Raw genomic sequence first — 24,226 nt, forward strand, 5'->3', positions numbered from 1 at the left:
CAGTGCAAGTGGAGTGAAAGCATTTCCATACGAACCTGGCTTTAAAAACTGGGCTGTCAAAAGAACAGTTAAATGTAACACAAAGTAAGAAACTGTCCAATCACTAATGGTCGTTTTTTTTTTTTTTGTCTTGTTTTCAATTCACTGCTTGCAATTAATGTATTTATTAAAGAAGAGTGAAAGCATAAGTAAATTCACGAGTCAAGACCAGCTGAGAGATTCAAGAGCAGCGTGTTGTGACTGACAACAGTGAAAGGAAAAGCAAATGTTAAAGGGAGAGGGAGAAAAAAGAAAAATTTAGGGTTATACACATTAGCATCACTTTTACAAAACCACTCAAGATGGCTGTCACCTTCTCAAAAAAATCTATTGAAACAAAATGGCAGTGGTACTCTTCTAAATCCTTAAACGAAAACTGTTCTTTAATTAAATCTACTTCCCTGGTGGCTCAGACAGTAAAGTGTCTGCCTACAATGCAGGAGAACAGGGTTCAATCCCTGGGTTGGGAAGATCTCCTGGAGAAGGAAATGGCAACTCACTCCAGTATTCTTGCCTGGAAAATCCCATGGACGGAGGAACCAGGTAGGCTATGGTCCATGGGGTCGCAAAGAGTCGGACACGATTGAGTGACTTCATTTTCTTTCACTTTCCCCAAGTATGAACAGGGAATGAAATGTCAGGGGTTATGTATTAATATTATTAATATGCCACTCTATGTCCCTGCAATTATAACAGAAAGCAACAAAAATAATATGCATATCTCCCAGAAAGTCTTCCACTCACCAATCTCCTAGATTAAGTGAATGACTATTACAGAAAATCTGAGCCTTTCCTATCATTTCAGATTATCTGTTTTTGGAGAAAAAAATGGCAGTTCTGCGACTCTGCAGAAAGGACAAGTATTCACTATGGTCCCTTTTCCTACCAAAAGAAAGAAGTTTTATAAAGACTAGTGAAAAATCCAGTAGGCTCAAGGATGATGGTTAACACAAGAAAGGCATGTCAAAATACCTCATAACAAAGTATTAATAGAACAAAGCAGACTTGTCTAATCTGAAGTGATCAAACTGTTCACTGAACTTTCACTGTGAAAGAGCAAGGAATTCAGAGGCCAACTGGTGATAATTATTACTCTCTCTGGTTAGGGTGTCAATCATTCCTATGAATGTCATTTATAACAGTAAACTGCAGTAATCTGTAGCCTCAACCGGTAATCTAGACATAACAAGGGCAATGAGCACTATTTAATTCCTGAAATAACAATTTATCATTTTGGTTACTACAAAAGTGACTAAAAAACTTCATTTTTTATTTCTAAGCAAAATAAATAATTTGAAGTTTCGTTATAATCTTATAGAACTGAAAATATATGTTTTTAACACAGCCTGGTTTGTGACTGACAAAGGGGCATGCATAGTGATAGGCTGTTTATAACTTAAATACACATGGAAGAAATGCAGGGAAATACTAATTATAAACAATTAATAAAGCAACTAACTTTGCCCAAGGGAGGTAGGCAAAAAGGTGGTTTTCCAGATCATTCATAAAGAGTTCCCACAACCTATTTGTTGCTGTTGTTTGCCCACGCCACAAGGCCTGTGGGGTGTCAGTACCCTGATGAGGGATTGAACCTGGGTTCTTGGCAGTTCAAGTGCTGAGGTCCTAATCACTGGACCGCCAGGGAATTCTTCCCATGACCTATTTATTACTCTCTGTCCTTAAGACTCCAAAAACAGCGGCAGTGTGGCATTTTATTTGGTTAGGAATGAAGTTCTTAATTCTGGTTAAACTATGAAGCTGAGCTAAAAACTCAAAACTTTTTTCATCTAGATTACCTAAATTGGCCTTTATGGTTTTTCTATTTCTAAACTTAAATGTAAATTAAAGTGCTATATTTTAATCCTCTGTACTAAATGTGCAAGAAAGGAGGATATAATTTTTAAATGGGAACATCAATAATAGCAAGAAATGTGTATTAGAAACAACTACCAATATGCTAAAAACACAATACCAGCCAAAACACAAAAACAAAAAACCATCTCATTATTGTTTCAGCCATTCCTCAACAATTTTATTAATTAAATACCAAATAGAAAACTTTTCCAGGAACTTCTCTCTGCTCCCTGAAGCTGTATACCATCAAAGAAACAATAACCATTTGGGAAACAGCCCCACCAATCTGTATAATGGGAGTCTGCCAAAATATAGACTAAAATTCACTTCATTGTGTGGGGCTGATTCTAAGTTTTTTAGTAATAGGAAATAGAATACCAAGTCTCAAGAGAAACCTATACTACAATTATGGCAGTGACTAGATGAATACTAATTCCACACTGAATTTTCTTTTAGTTGACAGATACATTCAATTTACACCATTTAGCTCATTTTCAACAGTGACAAAAATGGCACATCTCTTGAGTGGATTGTAAGCTTTGCTGATTGTGTATTAAAGACTCTATAAGCAAAAACCAAGTGCTACTAGGTGAACCCATGCAAACAACAAGTTGTAAAAATTCCCCAAACAAAAAAATCTATAGCTCACTACAGATGACACAATGAAGACTAGAGAGAAAAGCCATATAGTAATGCTACACCATTCAGCTCCAAGAAGCACATTATTTACAGTGCAGTCCACATATGGTCACTGCTAAATATCAAATCAACAGTCTTATAGAGTTACAGTTTGGAACTAGTGGAGTCCACAGATCTAAACAGATATGCAACATGACAAAACCCACTTATACATATACTTCTAAATCCTTAGATATGCAAAGTAAACATCAGCAACTGGAATTTGAAAACTTACATTAATTTTTTAAACCTGCTCAGTCAACCTGACAACTATAAAGACAGAACTTTAATCAGTCAGGTAGAACAAAGACCAAGTACTGGCTGATGGGCAGTTTCACTTCCAACTGCAACAATAACAACATATTTTAAGTCTATGGTGCAGGGATTTTGACTTTTGTACAGCTTATAATCACTCTCCCATCTGATTTCTCATCTTCTTTCTATGGTAAAGATCACAAAGAACCATATACCTTAAGTCAGATCAACCAATTCCTGGATCTATGGTGGAACCCTCGACTGGGTTATGGTTTTAAGATTTTTGTTTTTTAAATGCTTTATTTTTCAGTTCAAAGTGGAGATCATAATCATAGCTGGGACCTAAAAATCTCATAAAGCAGCTACATTAAAACATAAATTTTAAAAAGTTTTTTGTAATAAGAACAAAATGTTTAAACTTTCCACCTTCTCTTTAATTCAGATAAACAAGTTATCTGGCAATTCGTTAATAATTCTCTTGGAAAAGTGTTTTATTATTGACCAGAAACTTCACTGAAAGATATCTGGTTGGTTGAAATAAACCAGGGAAAATAAAAATTTATACCAAAGATAACGAACTATTTCATTAATGCAGGATTTTGATGTATTTTCAACATTTACAGATTGAAACTGAAATTCCTGTATCACCTCAGGAACAAACCTAAGCTTCAAGAGTTTATCAAAATCATATTGTATTATTGCATCTTTGTATCTCATTTCCCATCTTGCTGGTTTGCAACACATTTACGCTATTACAAAACAAAAAGACCTTAATCCTATACTCACAATAACCCTTCACATGGGCATATTCTTGGCACAAACCTGTGCAGAGACTTCCTCGGTTACCAGCTGCTGCAGATTACCTTTGTTTAAAAAAAAAAAAATGACTAGACCTTTAGCTCCTGCAATGATCTGTAGACTCCCAAAGCTGCATATTTCCAGCCACTTTTGAGTTGCATGCTGTAGCAAAACAGTCAGCACCTCTCAATAGATATTGCTGCAGAGAAAGATTTTAATTCAGCAGAGACTCTTTCTGTGTGTTAGAAGCAACTGCTATTTCCCCCTAAGAACAAGATAACTCAATAGCTCAACAAGATAGCCAGCCAGCCAGACATGTAACTAATATACACTTACTTGGTGGGCATTCCTAAGGTGATAGGGCTCTTGGAGGTTACTACACTATCTATTTTTATGCCAGTCATTTTAGGACTTTCTTTTAAAACTTTAAATTTACCCCTAAATGATTGGGGAACATTCTATCTAACACCACGTTGGCTATGAAGCACCTTACTATTACTACCTAAACTACCACCTCACAAATAATGCATGTTTTAATGTGTTTCAGGAGTAAATATTCATTAGAAGTACAATTTACTACTATACATCTCTGAACATATACTTATTCATAAGAAATTAAATATCCAGCCCAAGGACACTTGCTATTTTTAGTGGAGAAGATAATACTATTTAATAAATAAGGCATATATCAATTCCACTCCTACTCACTGAGATTACTCAGTCAGACTGCCTTCTGACAGTGTTCTTTCTATGACATATGCTGGGTAAATTCCTGGACATTGTGAGAGGAAAAAGAGCACTAGTCCCACATGCCAAAGGAATGAACTTTCCAAAAACCTTTAAATGCAGTCCTAAAAGAAGGCTTTTAAAATGTTAAGTATCATTTAATTTCGTGTTTTTATTAAAATTTTCTTGAGTATAGTAATAATGAATACTAGGTCTCAAATTTAGTCCGGCTAAATTTCCTGCTACTGTTGAGTCAGAGTACCCACTGAATTATAGCTTGTATAATATTAATCAACCTTGTACCTTGCAGAACATGGCACCTGGGCCTTTCTTCTGGACAGCTATCTATTCTTAAACTTTAACCCAAAGAAACATTTAAATGATATGGAAAAGTTATTTTCCAAGTATAAAATACTGACCTAGCTAGCCCATAGATTTCACTGTAAAACTCCACCTTGTGATAATTCCCAAGACAATAGTAAAATAAGACAAAAACTTCGATCAAAGATTTTTTAACTCATCAAAGTGGGCCTGGCATTTCATCCTTAAGTCAAAACACACGACTGGGCTTTCAGCACAACATCAGATGTGAATTCTCCCTCTGCAGCATTATCACATGCGTCATCAATTACTGCCATGCCTAAGTCTAGCATCATGCCAGCACATTAAGACAGAAGGTACTATATGCAGTGTTCACTGGACCAGAAGAACAGAAATAAGAAGGGGAGGTGGGGAGAAAGAAACCCTAGAGAAGAAATTAAAAAAAGGCAGACCGTGCAATACAAACCAGATCATGGCTGCTTAGCTAATATGGGCCAACTGCTGTGGAAGAAAAATGTCGAACACCCCAAGTTGTGTAAATTTCTGTAAACATCTAAACACACACACAAACACACACAACACCAACCTAGTTAGGAACATAAATATATGTTGATCCTTTACTATGCTACAGCTATGAAAATAAAAGCTAAAGTTAAAATATCTGTATTCTCTAAATTGCCTTATTTTCCTGAGGGAGAAGAAGCTAGGTATTTCGTAAAGGGAGAAGGGGGAATGTCTTGACTGTTACAGAGACTCTCTCTCCGATGACTTTCCATTCTATTTAACCAATAACTCTCTGAAACCCTTGTTAAATACATACACTTAAGAACAAATATTAAATACTGACGATACTGACAAATTTAGACATTTTAACAATGGACTGTGTAAATCTGAAAATAAAGGGCTTTTCAAAATAAAAATAATGTTCAAAAATTAAGAGGAAAATAAATCTTGTTCTGTTGCGTTGTATCAATATTTAAAATTAAGTCATGTGAATAGATACAATCAACTTTTGACAAAAACCAGACATCTCTTAAACTACAGAAACCAAAGTTACCATGTCTCACAAGAGTCTGGTAAATAAAAATATTAGCCCCTAACTGTTCCTAATGGAACATTTCACACATGATTGTCTTGCCAGGAAAGGTGAAATTTTTTAAAGGATCAAAATACATTTTACTCCTTTATTCAATTTACAAAAACTTCAACTAAACTTAAACTTGTTATCTTTAACAGAGTATCAGTATGAGCCAAAAATGATATTTTTCCATCAAAATTCTAAAGTGTTTCTAAATTTTTTTCACTGATTTCCTAACATATTAAATATTAAATTACAACTCAAACTCTACTTGATTACTGTAGGGCATGCAACAGCTCTAAACTGTACTATAAGTTAATTAATAAGTTTAACTTCATTCACATCAAGTGTCACACGAACACTACCTAACTAACTATCTATGACCCCAAATTAAGCACTGATCTTACCGATTCTATAGGCTTGTCAAGGGATGCTTGTTCAATTTCCAAATGTCCTTCTTCATATTGATCAAAGTGATTACCCTGAAAAAACAAGACTACAGTTAGTTTTCCTAAAAGCAAATGCCAAAATTATTAGTAAAACTAATCAAAATAGGGGGTTATTTTTAGTTTTTCATTCTTTTTGAATAAACAACCAAAACTGTCACAAATTCAGGCTTTCTTAAATCTGTAAACACAATTTATTAGAAGTCTAGATCTAGTAATATGAACTTGCCTTCCTATGATAAACATTGAAATCGCTAACTAAAACATTAACCATCATTTGGAATAGCGACTCTTTCTTAGACTGACTATATTAGGAAGACTGCAGAATCTTAAAAACAAAGGACTGTACTGTGTTTTACTTTTCCAAAACAATCTTGTGCTACAGCAAACAAACCCTGACAGCAGAAAGAAAATAAAATCTGTATTACAACACTGTTCAATGTTGCTAACACTGCCTTTCACTAAAACTGCTAAAATATTCAACTTTAAATCATCAATTTCCAACTCCAAAGCTTCAAGGAGTTCAGAAACACAATCTCTTGACACGGTATCCTAAATACAGCTATTCCTCAAATGATCTGCCAAAGACACAAGCATGCCTGTATAATGCCATATTTGACCATAATCAAGGAAGCTGTCACTACAACTAGAATAAGTCAAAACAGCTCAATTGAGGATGGGAACAGACAACTAGGAAGTTCTCTCTGTTTTTTTTTTTTTTTTCTGCTCCATGAGAAAAGGAAGCCTTCATAATTTAGCTTTAAATTAGAATATCAATTTTTCAGTTTCCTTCTTGTTACAAAGTAACAAGTATCAAACCTGGGTCTCCTGCACTGAAGGCAGATTCTTTTATCATCCCAACTACAGCTATTCCTCAAATGATCTTACAAAGTAGAGGGCATGAGGATTTGTGAATCCTGAATTTATTGAAGCCAAGAAGACTAAAGATTTCAATCTAGCCTAAATTTAATTCAGGTATGGAGTGGTAGGACAACCTGGATGTTAACCTAACCAAAAATTACTTTGCTCTTTCAAAGTAAAATTTTAGTTGAACTAATCAGCTTAATTATAGCAAGCTCTGACATGTAATTTGCCACACCATATCGTAAACATTAGGTTACTTGTTTTCCTCACCAGACTGTGAAGTCCTTAAGGACAAGAATGGGGTCTTGTACTGATGAAAAAGTTCTGGAACTAGACAGTGGTAATAATGGTTGTATAACATTGGTAACGTATTTAACGCCACTGGACTATGCACTTTAATTAAAATGAAAAATGTTATTTGTTTTTACCAGGTTAAAGATAATAAAACTGTATGGTAGAGTCAATCCAAAAGAAGAAAGGAGTAATAGGATAGGAGTGGGGTTTCCAAAGATAAAAACTAATCTTAAAAATGGAACAGGATTTAAGAGCAGGGGGGCTCAGATGGTAAAAGGATCCACCTGCAATTCAGGAGACCTGGTTTCAACTCCTAGATTGGAAAGATACCCTGGAGAAGAGAATGGCAACCCATTCCACTATTCTTGACTGGAGAATCCCATGGACAGAGAAGCCTGGCAGGCTACAAAAAGTCCATGGGGTCACAAAGAGTCGGACCTGACTAAGCAACTAACACTACCACTCTCCCTTCCCAGAATTATGAAAAAATCATCAACAAATAATATAAAAAAATAGCCATTAATCCTGAATTCTGTCTTAATCTCCAATATTTCGTCCAATGATCTCTTTAAAGACCATTGCCTCTTGGCATTTAACTTCTATTATAGCATTTAAAAGTTTAACAGTTGGGGTTTTCCTGGTGGTTCAGTGGTAAAGAATCCACCTGCCAATGCAGAAGACACGGTCTGATCCCTGATCTGGAAGATCTCACATGCTGCAGAGCAACTAAGCCTAGGAAACACAACTACTGAGCCCACACACAACAACTAAAGAAAAGCCTGCACAGCAGCAAAGACCCAGCACAGCCAAAAATACATAATTTATTTTTTAAATTTAACAGTTACTTAAAAGTTGTTAACTGCAAAGTACATCTAAATTCCTAATAAATATCCAGATAAATTAGATTAAGCCAAATCTCACAGTATAGGACACCAAAGTAAAGTGACAGTCACTCAGTTGTGTCTGACTCTTTATAACCCCATGGACTATAAAAAGTCCATGGAATTCTCCAGGCCAGAATACTGAAGTGGGTAGCCTTTCCCTTCTCCAGAGGATCTTCTTAACCCAGGGATCGAACCCAGGTCTCCCACACTGCAGGAAGATTCTTTACCAGCTGAGCCACAAGGCAAGCCCATAGGACACCAATGTCTGGCCAAATTTCGTAATTCTCTTTCATTCTATCAGTCAGTCAGTCAGTCCAGTCGCTCAATTGTGTCCAACTCTTTGCAACCCCATAGACTGTAGAACGCCAGGCCTCCCTGTCCATCACCAACTCCCGGAGTTTACTCAAACTCATGTTCATTGAGTCGGTCCTTTTACTCTATAGCTTGATATAATTTAATTATAAAAGAATAATTTCAAACTACCAACAACAATTGGCTACTATTTTTTAAAGCAGCTAAATCTTTATTTAACTTAGGACAATCGATTAACTGATCTTCAACAAAGGTTCAAAAACAATTAGAGAAATAAGTATTTTCAATATATGGTGCTAGAACTAGGTACTCATATGCAAAAAAGTCTCAATATACACTGCACACCATAATAAAAATATAACTCAAAAAATGTATCACAGACCTAAAAGTAGACCTTGGGTGAGACAAGGATTTAAGATACAACCCCAAAAGCACAAATTATAAAAGAAAAAATTGAAAAATAGAATTGAGAGAAAATATTCACAAATTTCAAAAGATTTGTATCCAAAATATATAAAGAAGTCACAAAACACAATATTAAGAAAACCTAGTTCTGAAGTAGGCAAAAGTTTGCTGGTAGGAATGTAAAATGGTACAGCCACTTAAGAAAATAGTTTGGCAGTTTCTTAAAAACTTATACACACACTTATCCAAATAACCCATCAATACTGTCACTAGGTATTCACACAAGTAAAACGAAAAACTTATGTTCACACAAAACCTGCCTGTGAATGTTTGGAAATTACTCAAATGTCCCTCAGCTGGGAAAGGAATGTAAAAACTATAGTACACCCATACATGGACAAATATTCAGCAATAAAAGGAATAAACTACTCATATAAGCAACATCTCTATGAATTTCAAACACATTATGCTAAATGAAAGAAGTCATGCTGAAGAAGTTACCTGATTCTATTTATATAACATTCTGAAAAAAGCAAAACTAGAGGAAAACACCAACTAGTGGTTTTTTTCAGCCCCCTAAAAACTGGTTGATTCTAAAAGATAACTCAGAAACCTAACTGTTTAAGAGACAAGAGATGAGACAGAGGCCATTTTTAACTGCACGTTTTTTTCTTTTGAATTTTATACTGAACTACCCAACACTCAAATATCCTAATAGAAATCACAATCACTTTGTGCTTTATCTCTGAATATTTAAAATGAAAACTGTATGTATTTTTGAATCAATATCACTTTAAAATAAATTTTAAAATATTTCCCCAGAAATTTTAAATGGTGTTGATTCAAAAATACACAGTTATGTATTATGCTGCTACTTTGGGAGCTCTTCCCCAGAAGTAAAAGGTAATAGGGGGGAACACTGAGAGAAGAATATCCCATTTTTCACAGCTATTACGTATTTAAAATGCAGATGATACTGTAGCATTTCTCTTTTGTTTTAAAAAGCAGAGACCAATGTCCAACAAGGGAAGAGTTTAATTCTATTTTATTAATGCAACAATTAGGGAGCCACTTAAAAGTTTTAAAGGTATGTAGAAGTATGTTAACTTGAAGTTAAATGGAAGGGAAAAACTCAAAGACTGTGTAAGACTATGAGGACAAAAATTAAACCAGCAATGTTATGTAAATGTGACAGGAGCCGGTAAGTATTTCTGGGGGGAAAAAAAAAACTAACCAACATCTAAAATTTAGTTTTTTAAGTATCAGCTGACGTTAGTGATAGCATTTGAATTTAAATAGCCTGAAAAGAAATATCCTACAAATTACCATAAATAACTTAGGGAATTGAGAGAGATCACTTCTCAACATTTTGAGTATCTGATTTGCCATAATAAACCAAACAATTTTTGGTTTATTTTTATTACTATCTTGCTATCTGGCCTCATACAAATCATGTTATAGTTTTCATCCATTCTGTACTCATTTACAAAATAAACTTGAACTAAACACTCATGTTATTTCTTGGCCTAAAATTCTATGAATTTGCAGATTTAAAGTGAATTAAAAGTATCCTACAGGGAAAAAAAACAAAAACCTTTTAAAATTTGCCACTACAAAAACCTAATTACTATCAAAAGTAAAATGTTAACCAAAAAGCTAGTGGTGAAGCATAAAACATTTTTCATCTACATCAAAATAATGACATGAAAATCAAGTAAAAGCAAGCAATAAATAAACTAAGTGACCCTGGGTTTGCTGCTGACTTTTCAGATACAATACCAAAAGGCACGGGACTTCCCAGGTGGCACTAGTGGTAAGGAACCGGCCTGTAATGCAGGAGAGGCGGGTTTGATCCCTGGGTCGGGAAGAGTCCCTGGAGGAGGAAATGGCAACCCACTTCAGTATTTTTGCCTGGAGAATCAATCCCATAGACAGAGGAGCCTGGCACGCTATGGTCCACAGGGTCACAAAGAGTCAGACACGATTGAAGTGACTTAGCACAGCACACAAAAGGCATGATGCATAAAAAAAATAATTGCTGAGGACTTCATTAAAATGTAAAACATCTACTCTGTGAAAGTCACTGTCAAGAGAATAAGAGGACAAGCTACAAAACAGGAGAAAATATTGCAAAAAAACCACATCGAACAAGGAGCTGTTATCTAAAATATACAAAGAACTCAAACAATAAGAAAACAAACAACTCAATTAAAAAATGGGCAAAAGATCTAAACTGACACCTCACCAAAGAAAATATACACATAACAAATACTACATGAAAAGATGCTCAACAACTTATTTCATTAGAGAACTGCAAGTTAATGCCACTACATATGAAAATGGCTAACATCCAAGATACTGACAACATTAAATGCCAGCAAGGATGTGGGAGCAACAGGAATTCTCACTCACTGCTGGTGGGAAAGCAAACTTCTACTTCTGAAGACAGTTTGGCAGTTTCTTACAATACTAAACATACTCTTACCATACCATCCAGCAATTGCATTCCTTAGTATTTATCCAAATGAGTTTAAAATTTACATCAAACAAAATCTTGTACATGACAGTTATAGTAGTTTTACTCACAACTGCTAGAATTTGGAAACAACCAAGATGTTGAAGAGATGAACAGATTAACTGACCATGATACATCTATGCAACAGAATATTATTCAGCACTAAAAAGATGAGCTATCAAGTCACAGAAAAACACAGAGGAGTCCTGAAAACATATTACCAAGTGAGAGATGCCAATCTGAAAAGATAATACATTTTGACCCCAAGTAACACTCTGGAGGAAGCAATACAATGGAAACAGTTACGGGTACATACACATACAGTGTGTGGGTGTCAGGGGCTTAAAGGGAAAAAAGCGATAAACAGATGGAACACAGATTTTTAGGACAGTGAAAACTATTCTATATGATACTGTAATGGTGGATACATGTCATTATACTACATTTGTCAAAACTACAGAACTACACCAAGAGTGAACCCTAAGATATGCTAGGACCTTGGGTGATAATTAGGTGTCAATGCTGGTTCATCTCTTGTAACAAATGTATCACTCTGGTGGGAACTGTTGATTACAGTTGATGTGAAGGAGGGAATGGATATATGGAAACTGAATGTTGAGTTCAATTTAAAACTGACTTAAAAAATAAAATCTACGTATTTTTAAAAAAGTAAACAACAAAAAATAACCTGAGTAAACCCATAGTTAAAATTTCCAAGACATTTCTTCAAAACAGTGTGTTCATTTTAAAACTTGACTACAAAATTTCTCATCTCTAAGAAATGAAGTAGCACTTTCTTTCACTTTTTCCTGTTACAATATAGCCTGAACTTTTAACAATATCCACTTTTACATTTGTACTACTTCCTCTGTTTTAGTGGGGTTTTTTTTTCCTGCTTTTTGCTTTTTAATTGCTTTATTAACTTAACATTTTTCTATACAAATGGGTGAAACTATACTGCTGACAGAAACTTAGATTGGATACCAAGGCAATATCCAACTAGAAGCTGGTAACATCTGACACATGAAACTACAAAAGGTTCACAGAAAATGGATCAGTAAAGGCATATCAGGAAAATGCCAGGGAAAACAATCACAGTATTAATCTCAAGGGAAATGGCAGGAGTCAAGGCACAAGGCAAAATTCATCATGATGGTCACGGCGATTAGAGACATTCATTAATGCAGAAACAAATGTGCCCTACTAATGTAAGATGTTAATAAGGGGGGAAACAGAGTATATGAGACGTGTGGTGTATAAAAAAACCTTAACAAACTTTCTGTAAATCTAAAACTGTTCTAAAATAAAAGGTTTATTTTTAAAAGTTTTGGGAAGGATCAATACCATTCCCCACACACAGACATATATAGCTTTCTTTAGCTTTATAAAATCTTTTAGAAACCTTACCCTAATAAGCTCACGATATACTCAATACAGGACCTGGGAACCAGTTGAATTTAGGGGATTTTTTAAAATCATCTCTATTTTACAAACAAGAGAACTGATACATAAACTGATGAAGAGGGTTTCCTGGGCTTGGGACAGGGACTCCGGCTGGTTCGGGGCGGACGCCGCGGTCGGTCGCGGTTCCTGGGCGATGGCGATTTCCGCCGGCAAGCCGGCGCCCGGCGGGGGCGGGGGCGCCCAAGTCCACGCCGGGCGCTGGGCCGCTCCGTGCCCCACAGCGCCCGGGTCCGTGGCCCGGCCTTCTCGGGGGATAGTCATGGCCATTCAACCGGGTTCATCTGCGGGGAGGGGGGATGAAGGAGGGGTAAGCGTCCAGGTGGTGGTGAGATGCAGACCATTTAATTTGGCAGAGCAGAAAGCTAACGCCCATTCGATAGCAGAATGTGATCATGTGCGAAAGGAAGTTAGTGTTCAAACTGGAGGAAGTGTTGTTTGTCCAATTCTGGATGAAGTTATTATGGGCTATAATTGCACTATTTTTGCATATGGCCAAACCCGCAATGGAAAAAGCTTTACAATGGAGGGTGAAAAGTCCCCTAATGAAGAGTACTTGGGAGGAGGATATTTGGGTGGTATAATTCCAAGTACTCTTCATCAGATTTTTGAGAAACTTACTGATAATGGTACTGAATTTTCAGTGAAAGTGTCGCTATTGGAAATCCATAATGAAGAGCTCTTTGATCTCCTTAATCCGTCTTCTGATGTTTCTGAGAGACTGCAGATGTTTGATGATCCCCATAAAAAGAGGGGAGTGACAATCAGGTTTAGAAGAAATTAACAGTACCCAACAAGGATGAAGTCTATCAAATTTTGGAGAATGGGGCAGCAAAAAGGACAGCAAGAGCAACTTTGAAGAATGCCTACTCAGTTTTCTCTGTTACAATACATATGAAAGAAACTACAGTTGATAATCAGAGAGGAGCTTGTTAAAATAGGAAAGCTGAACTTGGTTGATCTTGCAGGCAGTGAGAACATTGGCTGCTCTGGAGCAGTTGACAAGAGAGCTCAGGAAGCTGGAAATATCAATCAGTCCCTGTTGACTCTGGGAAGGGTTATTACTGCTCTTGTAGAAAAAATACCTCATGTTCCTTGTGAAGTGAAAGTCACTCAGTCATGTCCGACTCTTTGTGACCCCAGGGACTATACAGTCCGTGGAATTCTCCAGGCTAGGATACTGGAGTGGGTAGCCTTTCCCTTCTCCAGGGGATCTTCCCAACCCAGGAATCGAACCCAGGTCTCCTGCATTGTGGGCAGCTTTTTTACCAGCTGAGCCACAAGGGAAGCCCAAATTCCTTATCGAGAATCTAAACTGACTAGAATCCTCCAGGACTCTCTTGGGGTACATACAAGAACATCTATCATTGCAACAGTTTCTCCTGCATCTCTCAACCTGAAGGAAACTCTGAGGACATTGGAATATGCTCATAGAGCAAAGAACATACTCAATAAGCCTGAGGTTAACCAGAAACTCACCAAGAAAGCTCTGATTAAGGAATATACAGAAGAGATAGAGCGTCTGAAACGGGATCTTGCGGCAACTTGTGAAAAAAGAAAATTCTAGAGCTATGAGTGGAAAACTAACTGCTCAAGAGGAAGAAATTGTAGAACTGGTTGAAAAAATTGCTGCTGTTGAGGAAGAGCTAAAAAGGGTTACAGAATTGTTTATGGATAGTAAAAATGAACTTAACCAGTGCAAATCTGACCTGCAAAGTAAGACACAGGAACTTGAAACCACTCAAAGACATTTGCAGGAAATTAAATTACAGCTTGTTGAAGAAGAATATATCACCTCGGCTTTGGAAAGTACTGAGGAGAGACTTCATGATGCTGCCAACAGGTTGCTTAACACAGTTGTTCAGTTCAGTCGCTCAGTCGTGTCCGACTCTTTGCGACTCCATGAATCACAGCACACCAGGCCTCCCTGTCCATCACCAACTCCCGGAGTTCATTCAAACTCACCTCCATTGAGTCAGCGATGCCATCCACCCATCTCATGTCGTCCTCTTCTCCTCCTGCCCCTAATCCCTCCCAGCATCAGAGTCTTTTCCAGTGAGTCAACTCGTCGCATGAGGTGGCCAAAGTATTGGAGCTTCAGCTTTAGCATCAGTCCTTCCAATGAACACCCAGGATTGATCTCCTCTAGAATGGACTGGTTGGATCTCCTTGCAGTCCAAGGGACTCTCAAGAGTCTTCTCCAACACCACAGTTCAAAAGCATCAATTCTTCGGCGATCAGCTTTCTTCACAGTCCAACTCTCACATCCATACATGACCACGGGAAAAACCATAGCCTTGACTAGACGGACCTTGGTTGGCAAAGTAATGTCTCTGCTTTTTAATATGCTCTCTAGGCTGGTCATAACTTTCCTTCCAAGGAGTAAACGTCTTTTAATTTCATGGCTGCAATCAGCATCCGCAGTGATTTTGGAGCCCCAAAAAAAAAGTCTGACACGGTTTCCACTGTTTCCCCATCTATTTCCCATGAAGTGATGGGACCAGATGCCATGATCTTTGTTTTCTGAATGTTGAGCTTCAAGCCAACCTTTTCACTCTTCTCTTTCACTTTCATCAAGAGGCCTTTGAGTTCCTCTTCACTTTCTGCCATAAGGGTGGTGTCATCTGCATATCTGAGGTTATTGATATTTCTCCCAGCAATCTTGAGTCCAGCTTGTGCGTCTTCCAGCCCAGCGTTCCTCATGATGTACTCTGCATATAAGTTAAATAAGCAGGGTGACAATATACAACCTTGGCGTACTCCTTTTCCTATTTGGAACCAGTCTGTTGTTCCATGTCCAGTACTAACTGTTGCTTTCTGACCTGTATACAGGTTTCTCAAGAGGCAGGTCAGGTGGTCTGGTATTCCCATCTCTTTCAGAATGTTCCACAGTTTATTGTGATCCACACAGTCAAAGACCTTGGCATAGTCAATGAAGCAGAAATAGATGTATCTCTGGAACTCTCTTGCTTTCTCCATGATCCAGCGGATGTTGGCAATTTGATCTCTGGTGCCTCTGCCTTTTCTAAAACTTGCTTGAACATCTGGAAGTTCACGATTCACATAAGAGTAAGCATCTTTTAATTTCATGGCTGCAATCAGCATCCACAGTGATTTTGGAGCCCAAAAAAGTAAAGTCTGACACTGTTTCCACTGTTTCCCCATCTATTTCCCATGAAGTGATGGGACCAGATGCCATGATTTTAGTTTTCTGAATGTTGAGCTTCAAGCCAACTTTTTCACTTTCCTCTTTCACCTTCATCAAGAGGCTTTTTAGTTCCTCTTCACTATCTGCCATAAGGGTGGTGTCACCTGCATATCTGAGGTTATTGATATTTCTCCTGGCAATCTTGATTCCAGCTTGTGCTTCTTCCAGCCCAGCGTTCCTCATGATGTACTCTGCATATAAGTTAAATAAGCAGGGTGACAATATACAACCTTGACGTACTCCTTTTCCTATTTGGAACCAGTCCATTGTTCCATGTCCAGTTCTAACTGTTGCTTCCTGACCTGCATACAGGTTTCTCAAGAGGCAGGTCAGGTGGTCTGGTATTCCCATCTCTTTCAGAATTTTCCACAGTTTGTTGTGATCCACACAGTCAAAGGCTTTGGCATAGTCAATGAAGCAGAAACTACAAAAGATGTATTTGGTCTCCATTCTAAACTGGATCATATGAAGACAGTTGATCAGCATAACGCAGAAGCTCAAGATGTTTTTGGCAAAAACTTGAATAGTCTGTTTAATAATATGGAAGAATTAATTAAGGACGGCAGCACGAAACAAAAGGCCATGCTAGAAGTTCACAAGACCTTGTTTGCTACCCTGCCTGACGTCCAGTGTTTCTGCATTAGACACTATTACTGCAGCAGCACTTGGAGCTCACATCAATTCCACAAAATGTGTCTACACTTGTTTCTCAGATGTATAATAGGATGTTGAAAGAACAGTCGTTAGCAGCAGAAAGTAAAACTGTACTTCAGGAATTGATTAACGCAGTAAACTATGAAACAGGAAGGTCTAGTTCCTTCAGAAAATTGCAAACAAAATCCCTCTCCTCGGACCGCGCAGGAAAGAGCCCGGCAGCAAAGCCCAGGACTCGGAACCCTGCAAGCTCGCCCTGCCTGCGTCTCGCCACCACCTGGATGTTCTTCCCCTTTTCGTCTTTCTTCTTCGCGGGTGGGTTCAGATCCGACGCTGTGGCTGTCCCCTGGCGGGGGCGGGGCCGGGTCACCGACTCGGGCGCCGTAGGGCGTGGAGCTGCTTGGCGGCCGGGCGCAGACCGGGGTGCCCTCCAACCCTGCCAAGTGCTGGCATGCCCGAGGGGGTCACTGTCGCCCGGGGGCCGGGGCGTCTGTCCCGCGCTGGCCCGGGCCTTCCAGTCGCTGGCCTGGGCTCCGTCCCAAGCCCAGGAAACCGAGCAACCACTTGGCGCCTCACTTTTAAAAAGGAGCCGACTGGCCAGGCCAATGGTAGCGCTGGTGCACAAAGCACCATGGGACGCAGTGTCGTCACCAAACCCCGCCCCAGGGCGTGGCCCTCGGAAAAACAAATGCTGGTCCTTCGGTGCCAGCCTGTAGTAGTGTAGTGGGAGACTGTCCCTGAGTAGTGAACAAACGTTTCTAGCCCAGAGTTTCCTCATCTGAAGAATGGGACAGAAAGGAACTGTCTCAGACAGTTGTGTGAAAATTAATGAGCTGGTGAGGGTAAACAGTTTAGGCTAGAACGACCATGTAAGCACTCAGGAAACCTAGTCATGACTGTAAATGATATTAAGAGAATTGTAAGATAGTGCTGCGGAAGCACAGAAAAGAGAGGTCCAAAGCAAGCCAGTTTCTCGGAGGAAGCGTCCAGAATCGTCTTGAAGAATAATTAGGAAACGTTAAGGCTGCCATGGGTACTAAATCGTGATGAAAAAGACACTGAATGTTACTTTCAGTTCAGTTGCTCAGTCGTGTCCGACTCTTTGCGACTCCATGAATCACAGCATGCCGGGCCTCCCTGTCCATCACCAACTCCCGGAGTTCATTCAAACTCATGTCCATCGAGTCAGTGATGCCATCCAGCCATCTCATTCTCTGTCGTCCCCTTCTCCTCCCGCCCTCAATCCCTCCCAGCATCAGAGCCTTTTCCAGTGAGTCAACTCGTCGCATGAGGTGGCCAAAGTATTGGAGCTTCAGCTTTAGCATCAGTCCTTCCAATGAACACCCAGGACCGATCTCCTTTAGAATGGACTGGTTGGATCTCCTTGCAGTCCAAGGGACTCTCAAGAGTCTTCTCCAACACCACAGTTCAAAAGCATCAATTCTTCGGTACTCAGCTTTCTTCACAGTCCAACTCCCACATCCATACATGACCACTGGAAAAACCATAGCCTTGGGACTATGAATTTATCCTTTGAGTGATGAGAACTCATCCTCGCCAAATGATTCCAAGCAAGAAAGCAAGGTCAGATTTGCCTTTTCCGACGACGGTCCTGCAGTACCTATTGCAGGCTCAATATATGTGACAGCAGCATCCCGCAGGCCTCTCAAGGAGGTTGCACAAACACCCACTGCCCTCAGCCTACAACTCCCTGCAGGCGACCCTACCCGACTCCTCTCACGTTCAGTGACCGTCTGCTTCCGTAGGTGTTCTCTGGGCGTTTTGGCAGTGTTTACGGTTACTTGACCAGATTAGATGTGGGTCGCAGACCCAGGAAATAATCACGGACCTGTGCTAAAATAAACAAACTGATACAGAGATTGTCACAAATTCACAAAGGCTTCTGATTTTTAGTCCCATATTTCTGCCACTGTATTCTACTATACAAAACCCAAAGATTAAAAAAACAATAACCTTGCCTCCATAATTCTGAAATAATATTCTCTATAGAAGGCAGAAATAGTCAAAACTTAGTTATCGATATATAAAATGTAACTAATAATCTGCTGTATAGATGGATGGATGTACAGCATAGGGAACTCTATTCAATACCTTGTAATGGCCTATATAGGAAAAGAAGCTAAAAAAATAACAGTGACTATATATACATATATATATATATAACTGGCTCACTTTGCTGTACATTTGAAACCAACAACACTGTAAATCAACTATATTCCAATAAATTTTTAAAAATTTAGCTATCATGAAAGACATGGAAAGACTGAGGATGTATTACAGATGAGAGAAGACAACCAAGAAACAGCTAAATGTAAACAGTGTGGAAACCGGGATGGGATCCTGGAACAGAAAAAGGACATCAGTGGAAAACCTGGTAAAATTCAAATAAGGTCTATGATTTAATTAATATTATCTTACCAATGATAATTTCCTAGTCTTGATAATTATGGTTATTATACAAATATTGTAGCAGAAGACCTTGAGTGAGTAGTACACCAAAACCCTCTATTTTGGGGACTAGTCTGGAAGTCTAACATTAGTTAAAAATCAAAAACAAAAACCATTTAGTTATTATTATTGGAGAAGGAAATGGCAACCCACTCCAGTGTTCTTGCCTGGAGAATCCCAGGGACAGGGGAGCCTGGTGGGCTGCCATCTATGGGGTCGCACAGAGTCGGACACGACTGAAGCGACTTAGCAGTAGCATTATTGAAAACATATTATGAGAAAAAAATCAAAGAGCTAAAAAATGTACCTTTGGAAAGGTAGAATGGAGACTGCTTGTATATATTAAGTAACTCTGAAAGAATCCACGTATAATTATTAAACAGTGGTTGTCTTTGAGAAGAAGTAGTTTAACTTTTCACTCTGAATCCTTCTGTCCCTTCGGAATATTGTACTAGAAAAGCAAAATGAAGAAGGATGGAATATAAAAAGTGATTTCAAACTCCCAGGGCACAAACTATAGTAGCAGTAACAGTGATGATGATGATAGTATTTCTTGCCTTTCTCCCCCACAAAAAATTTTTTTCAAGTCATTCTGCTGAATTTAGTAAGATTCTTCTTTCCAAAAATAATCAGCAAGGCATCTGATTATCTGATGGCCTCAACAGGGATTTGAAGAGAAGTAATTTTTTCTGCTTTACCCTGCTTTCAAAACCGTATTTAGATCTCTGAAATCCCACTAGAGCTAGGATGACTGTATCATACAAACCAGGGCATACTGAGAGGAAGAGGGTGTGCTAACTGTAATTACCCCTGGACAAGAGGTATAAACTAAACATACAGTCATTCTGGTGAAAATTCACAGATCTTGTGATTATTAAGGCATTCTTAAAATTTGATTTCAATGATCACTGCTTTGAACAGTTATTCCATTGTCCAAATCAATTCTTCCTTTCTAAATATTACCTGCTTTTAGAGTGAAATATAGCTTTTCATTTATGCTGATCAGAAATATAAGTTCAAAATGATCAGACACACACAATGTGTCAAAGATTTTTACATGCATACCCACGTATACATACAGCTAGCTGACTTTCTTTTAACTGTCTCTTCTCTCAAAAAAGGGTCAACTTGGGGTAGGTCTTAACTACAAATGAATAGAACTTGACTGACCTGCATATTACTGAAGTACATGGTAGCTTTAGTTCCTTACAGGCCAAGGATTCTGCTTCCAAGCACAGGACAAATGTGGAAATTTTCTATTACAAATTTAGCTGCAGTGATCATTTCAATATAAATAGAGACAAAGGTTGCCCTAAATTTAACCATATAAATGAATCTTGTTATTTGCTAACCAGTGCTGATTTTGGAATCTACATGATCCCACAGCTTTTCCAGTAATTAACTATATGGTAATTAATACGGAAAATGAGAAATAAAGAAAAGTGTGGGACTATTCTTTAAGGATCACAACCAACAACTCATAATTTCAAATGGCAAAACAAAATATTTAAGACCCTGAAGAGGTGACCCTCTTCTATCTTCCTTTAGTTATTAAAATTTTATACCATTTCTAAAAAAAAATTTTTTATGAAAAGTATTACTCATGGTAAAAGTTGGCAGATCCAAAGTTTCCAATTTGAATCAAATCCATTATTAACAGGAGGATTATACAGACTGAAAATTTAAATCCTGTGTGGCTTTCCTATCTAGACTAGGTATGAGCCAAGTTTAAAGTTTTATCTTTGTCAGCTTTATTGTATCACTCATGCAAACCCCCAGTACTCTTGCCTGGAGAATCCCATGGAAGGAGGAGCCTGGTAGGCTACAGTCCATGGGGTCGCTAAGAGTCGGACACGACTGAGCGACTCCACTTTCACTTTTCACTTTCATTCACTGGAGAAGGAAATAGCAGGGCTGCCGTCTATGGGGTCACACAGAGTCGGACACGACTGACGAGACTTAGCAGCAGCAGCATGCAAACCCATCTTAGCACCTGGCTCTGGCTATTAAGCTACCTGCTGTAGATGTTTCTGTCTCAGCTCCAAATCTCTGCAATCAAAACTTATCTTTTCTACTGTATTTACCATCATCCCCTTTGAGACTGTCTAAAGTCACAAAGTGTATATATTAATCGTAGCCCTACTCACAACTCAAATAATATACCTGTTTATAATTTGGACTTTCTAAATTTAAAACATATAATGATGTTGACTTCACCTGCCATGGATTAAAAATGGTTTTGTTTAGTGTATAGAGCCATACAGAACAGCTTCATATTTCACCTATGAACAAAACCCATCCTCCTCTGACAACAAATAATGAGAATTCATCTCTGTCTCCCTCTCCCTTACCCCTGCCAAATAAACTAATTCTAGTATGGTCTCAAATCAGAAATAAAACATCTCAGGATGAAAAATATATCCAAAAAGTAATGGACATTCAGGGAATCCCTTAGTGGTCCAGTGGTCAGGACTCTGAGCTTTCACTGCTGAGAGTCCAGGTTTAATCACTGGTCGGGGAACTAAGATCCCACAACCTACATGGCTTGGCCATAAAAATAAAGAAATGAACATCCTGGGGGATTACTGATGTTATTAGTATAATAAAATTATATTTAAATTTAGAAACACCACTGTGGTCAACTCCTCAAAAACCCAAGTTCTTCACTATTGTTTTCATCATTATACAGTCTGATTTCCAATGACTTTCAGCACATTACTGTAAAGCCAAAGATCTCTGAAGTCAGAGACACCAGAAATCAAATCATTACCGTCTGCTAGCTCGTGTGTGTGTGCACGCTTAGTCACTCAGTTGTGTCCAATTATGGGACCCTGGGCTGTAGCCCACCAGGCTCCTCTATTCATGGGCTTTTTCAGGCAAGAATACTGGGAAGAGTTGCCATTTTCCTCCTCCAGGGGATCTTCCCAACTCAGGGATTGGACTCGTGTCTCTTCTGTCTCCTGCATTGCAGGCAGATTCTTTACCCGCTGAGCCATCTATAACCTTAGGCAGATTACCAAACCACTCCCTGGGCTTAGGCCTGTTTCCCCAGCTATCAAATCCAGATGATGACACTACAGTATCACTACACAGGTTTTGAGATTTAAAGAGTTTTTAAAAAGTAATAAATTATTATTTCAAGACATTGTTGAGGCCAGTCAGTGACCCAGAAAAATAAATCCACTTACTAAATTTAATTCTATGTAATTTGGTAGGAGAGATAATTGGCTGAGCAATCTCAGTAAGTACCTAAGAACTTGAAAACACACTACACTGAGTCAAGGGTATGAGCACATCACACCCTCATCTAAAAATACATGTACATCTGTTTGACGTATCAAATTTTCTGGATAATTGGACTAGACCAAGAAAGGACTGGTTTCCAAAAATTCCCTACACTGAAAAATTAGTAACTTTTAAAAACCCCACAGGAGAAACCGACCTTTTACAGAAATGCAGGCAAAATCAGGAAACAATTTCTGAGGCGTTCAAAAAGATACGGAGACAGTAGTTAAGAAGTCCTGTCGGATTCACATCAATGCTTATTATTTCTTTTACCACTTGCTGGTACACTAAATGTCTATTTAGATTGCCTGGAGAATCCCAGGGATGGGGGACCCTGGTGGGCTTCTGTCTATGGGGTCACACAGAGTCGGACACGACTGAAATGACGCAGCAGTAGCAGCAGCAGATGTGTGACAAAAATTCTGCAGTAGTCCACAGAGAAACAATGTGTATATACAATATGTCACACAAAAGAAAACTCACAACTAAGATTGCTGTAATTAATATATACAATATAAAATAAAGTGAGATTACATCTCCCCATAAGACAACCTCCATTCCTGAAATATCCTTTAATTGGCTTTTTTTTTCTCTTCTCTGGTTTTATTTGCCAAATAATCTCTAATATCTTCTTAAATATACAAAATTACAGACTGAACTTCAATTGGCTTTATAGGATATCACAGAACTAACAGTTCAACCTAGATAATCCACAGCACAGTAGGAAGTTGATCCCCCAAGTTGGACATAATCCTCAGACTCTACGTAGTCTTTCCTTCCTACATATGTGCCTCTACTGAACCATTAATTCAAATATCTGAGCAACTTGTAGGTGCCAGACCCTGAACCAATTCTAGAAAAATGGATAAAACAAAAAAGAATCTGCATTCAAGGAGTTCTACATCCAGGGAGATGAAATAAATTATAAGTATTATAATATAAAATAATAAGTATCATAAAGTATACAGTAGGAGAGATAAAAACAACACAGTGGTTAAAGGATAAGACTGGTCCAAACTACTTGAAAGCTATCTCTCTGACTCACTAGCTGTGTGAAGTGGGTAAGTTTTTCATTTGAAAAATGGAGATAAAAATAGAACCTACCTAACTGGGAGATTGTATGAGATAATAAGCATAACATAGTGCCCAACAGAGAGCACTCTGTACTGTTAGCTGCTACTATTACTAATAAAAGTGCTGTTACGGAAACATGACCAAAGAAAATAAGCAACTAACTGCCTAGGGAAGACGTCAGAGACACAACAAATTGAGTCTTGATGAATGAGTGGTAAGAATTCCAGACAGGTAGGAGCATATGCAAAAACAAAAACAGAAAAGCCTAGCAGGTCCAGATAAAAACAGAAACTACAGGATGGCAAGACAATGACAGGGCAAGAAAAGAATTACATCTGTTACAATGGCACCAGATGCTTAACAGTCTCAAAAGCCAAGCTAGTGCATTTGGATTTTATTCTTGAAATAATCAGGAACGACAGGAAAAGTCATATTTTAGGAAAGAACAAGGTTCAAATCTGAGTTTATTGTGTGGCCTCAATTTCTGTTTTCTCTTCTGTAAAGTGAAGGATACTACCACCTCGCTTGGATGGTTACTTAGATAAATATCTCCAAAATGCCTTGGCACAAAGCCTGTCATTTAATACTATTCAACAAACAGTAGCT

General features: G+C 38.3%; 1 protein-coding gene and 1 pseudogene across 8 annotated transcripts in view; one reads left to right on the forward strand and one right to left on the reverse strand.

The window, feature by feature from the left end:
* The window catches only part of GPATCH8 (G-patch domain containing 8), a 105,366-nt gene that overhangs the window by 72,411 nt on the left and 8,729 nt on the right, over positions 1-24,226 (reverse strand). For 2 of the 8 annotated variants that reach the window (XM_055408042.2, XM_055408044.2), the window contains exons 2-4: positions 6,157-6,231; positions 5,138-5,172; positions 36-53 (exon numbers count right to left, since the gene is read on the reverse strand). Coding sequence is in view for 2 of the 8 variants with exons in the window: in XM_055408040.2 (XP_055264015.2) it covers positions 6,157-6,231 (75 nt within the window). In the remaining 6 variants the exon portion in view is untranslated. Of the gene's footprint in view, positions 1-35; positions 54-5,137; positions 5,173-6,156; positions 6,232-24,226 lie in introns of those variants that run through there. The other 6 variants (XM_055408043.2, XM_055408045.2, XM_055408040.2 and 3 more) reach the window with 4 other exon arrangements.
* LOC148774758 (kinesin-like protein KIF11 pseudogene) lies at positions 13,193-17,508 on the forward strand (annotated as a pseudogene).

Source organism: Moschus berezovskii, chromosome 20 (genome assembly GCF_049115385.1).
Source record: "Moschus berezovskii isolate FMDL1 chromosome 20, NW_MosBer_1.0, whole genome shotgun sequence".
Taxonomy (NCBI): Eukaryota; Metazoa; Chordata; class Mammalia; order Artiodactyla; family Moschidae; genus Moschus; species Moschus berezovskii.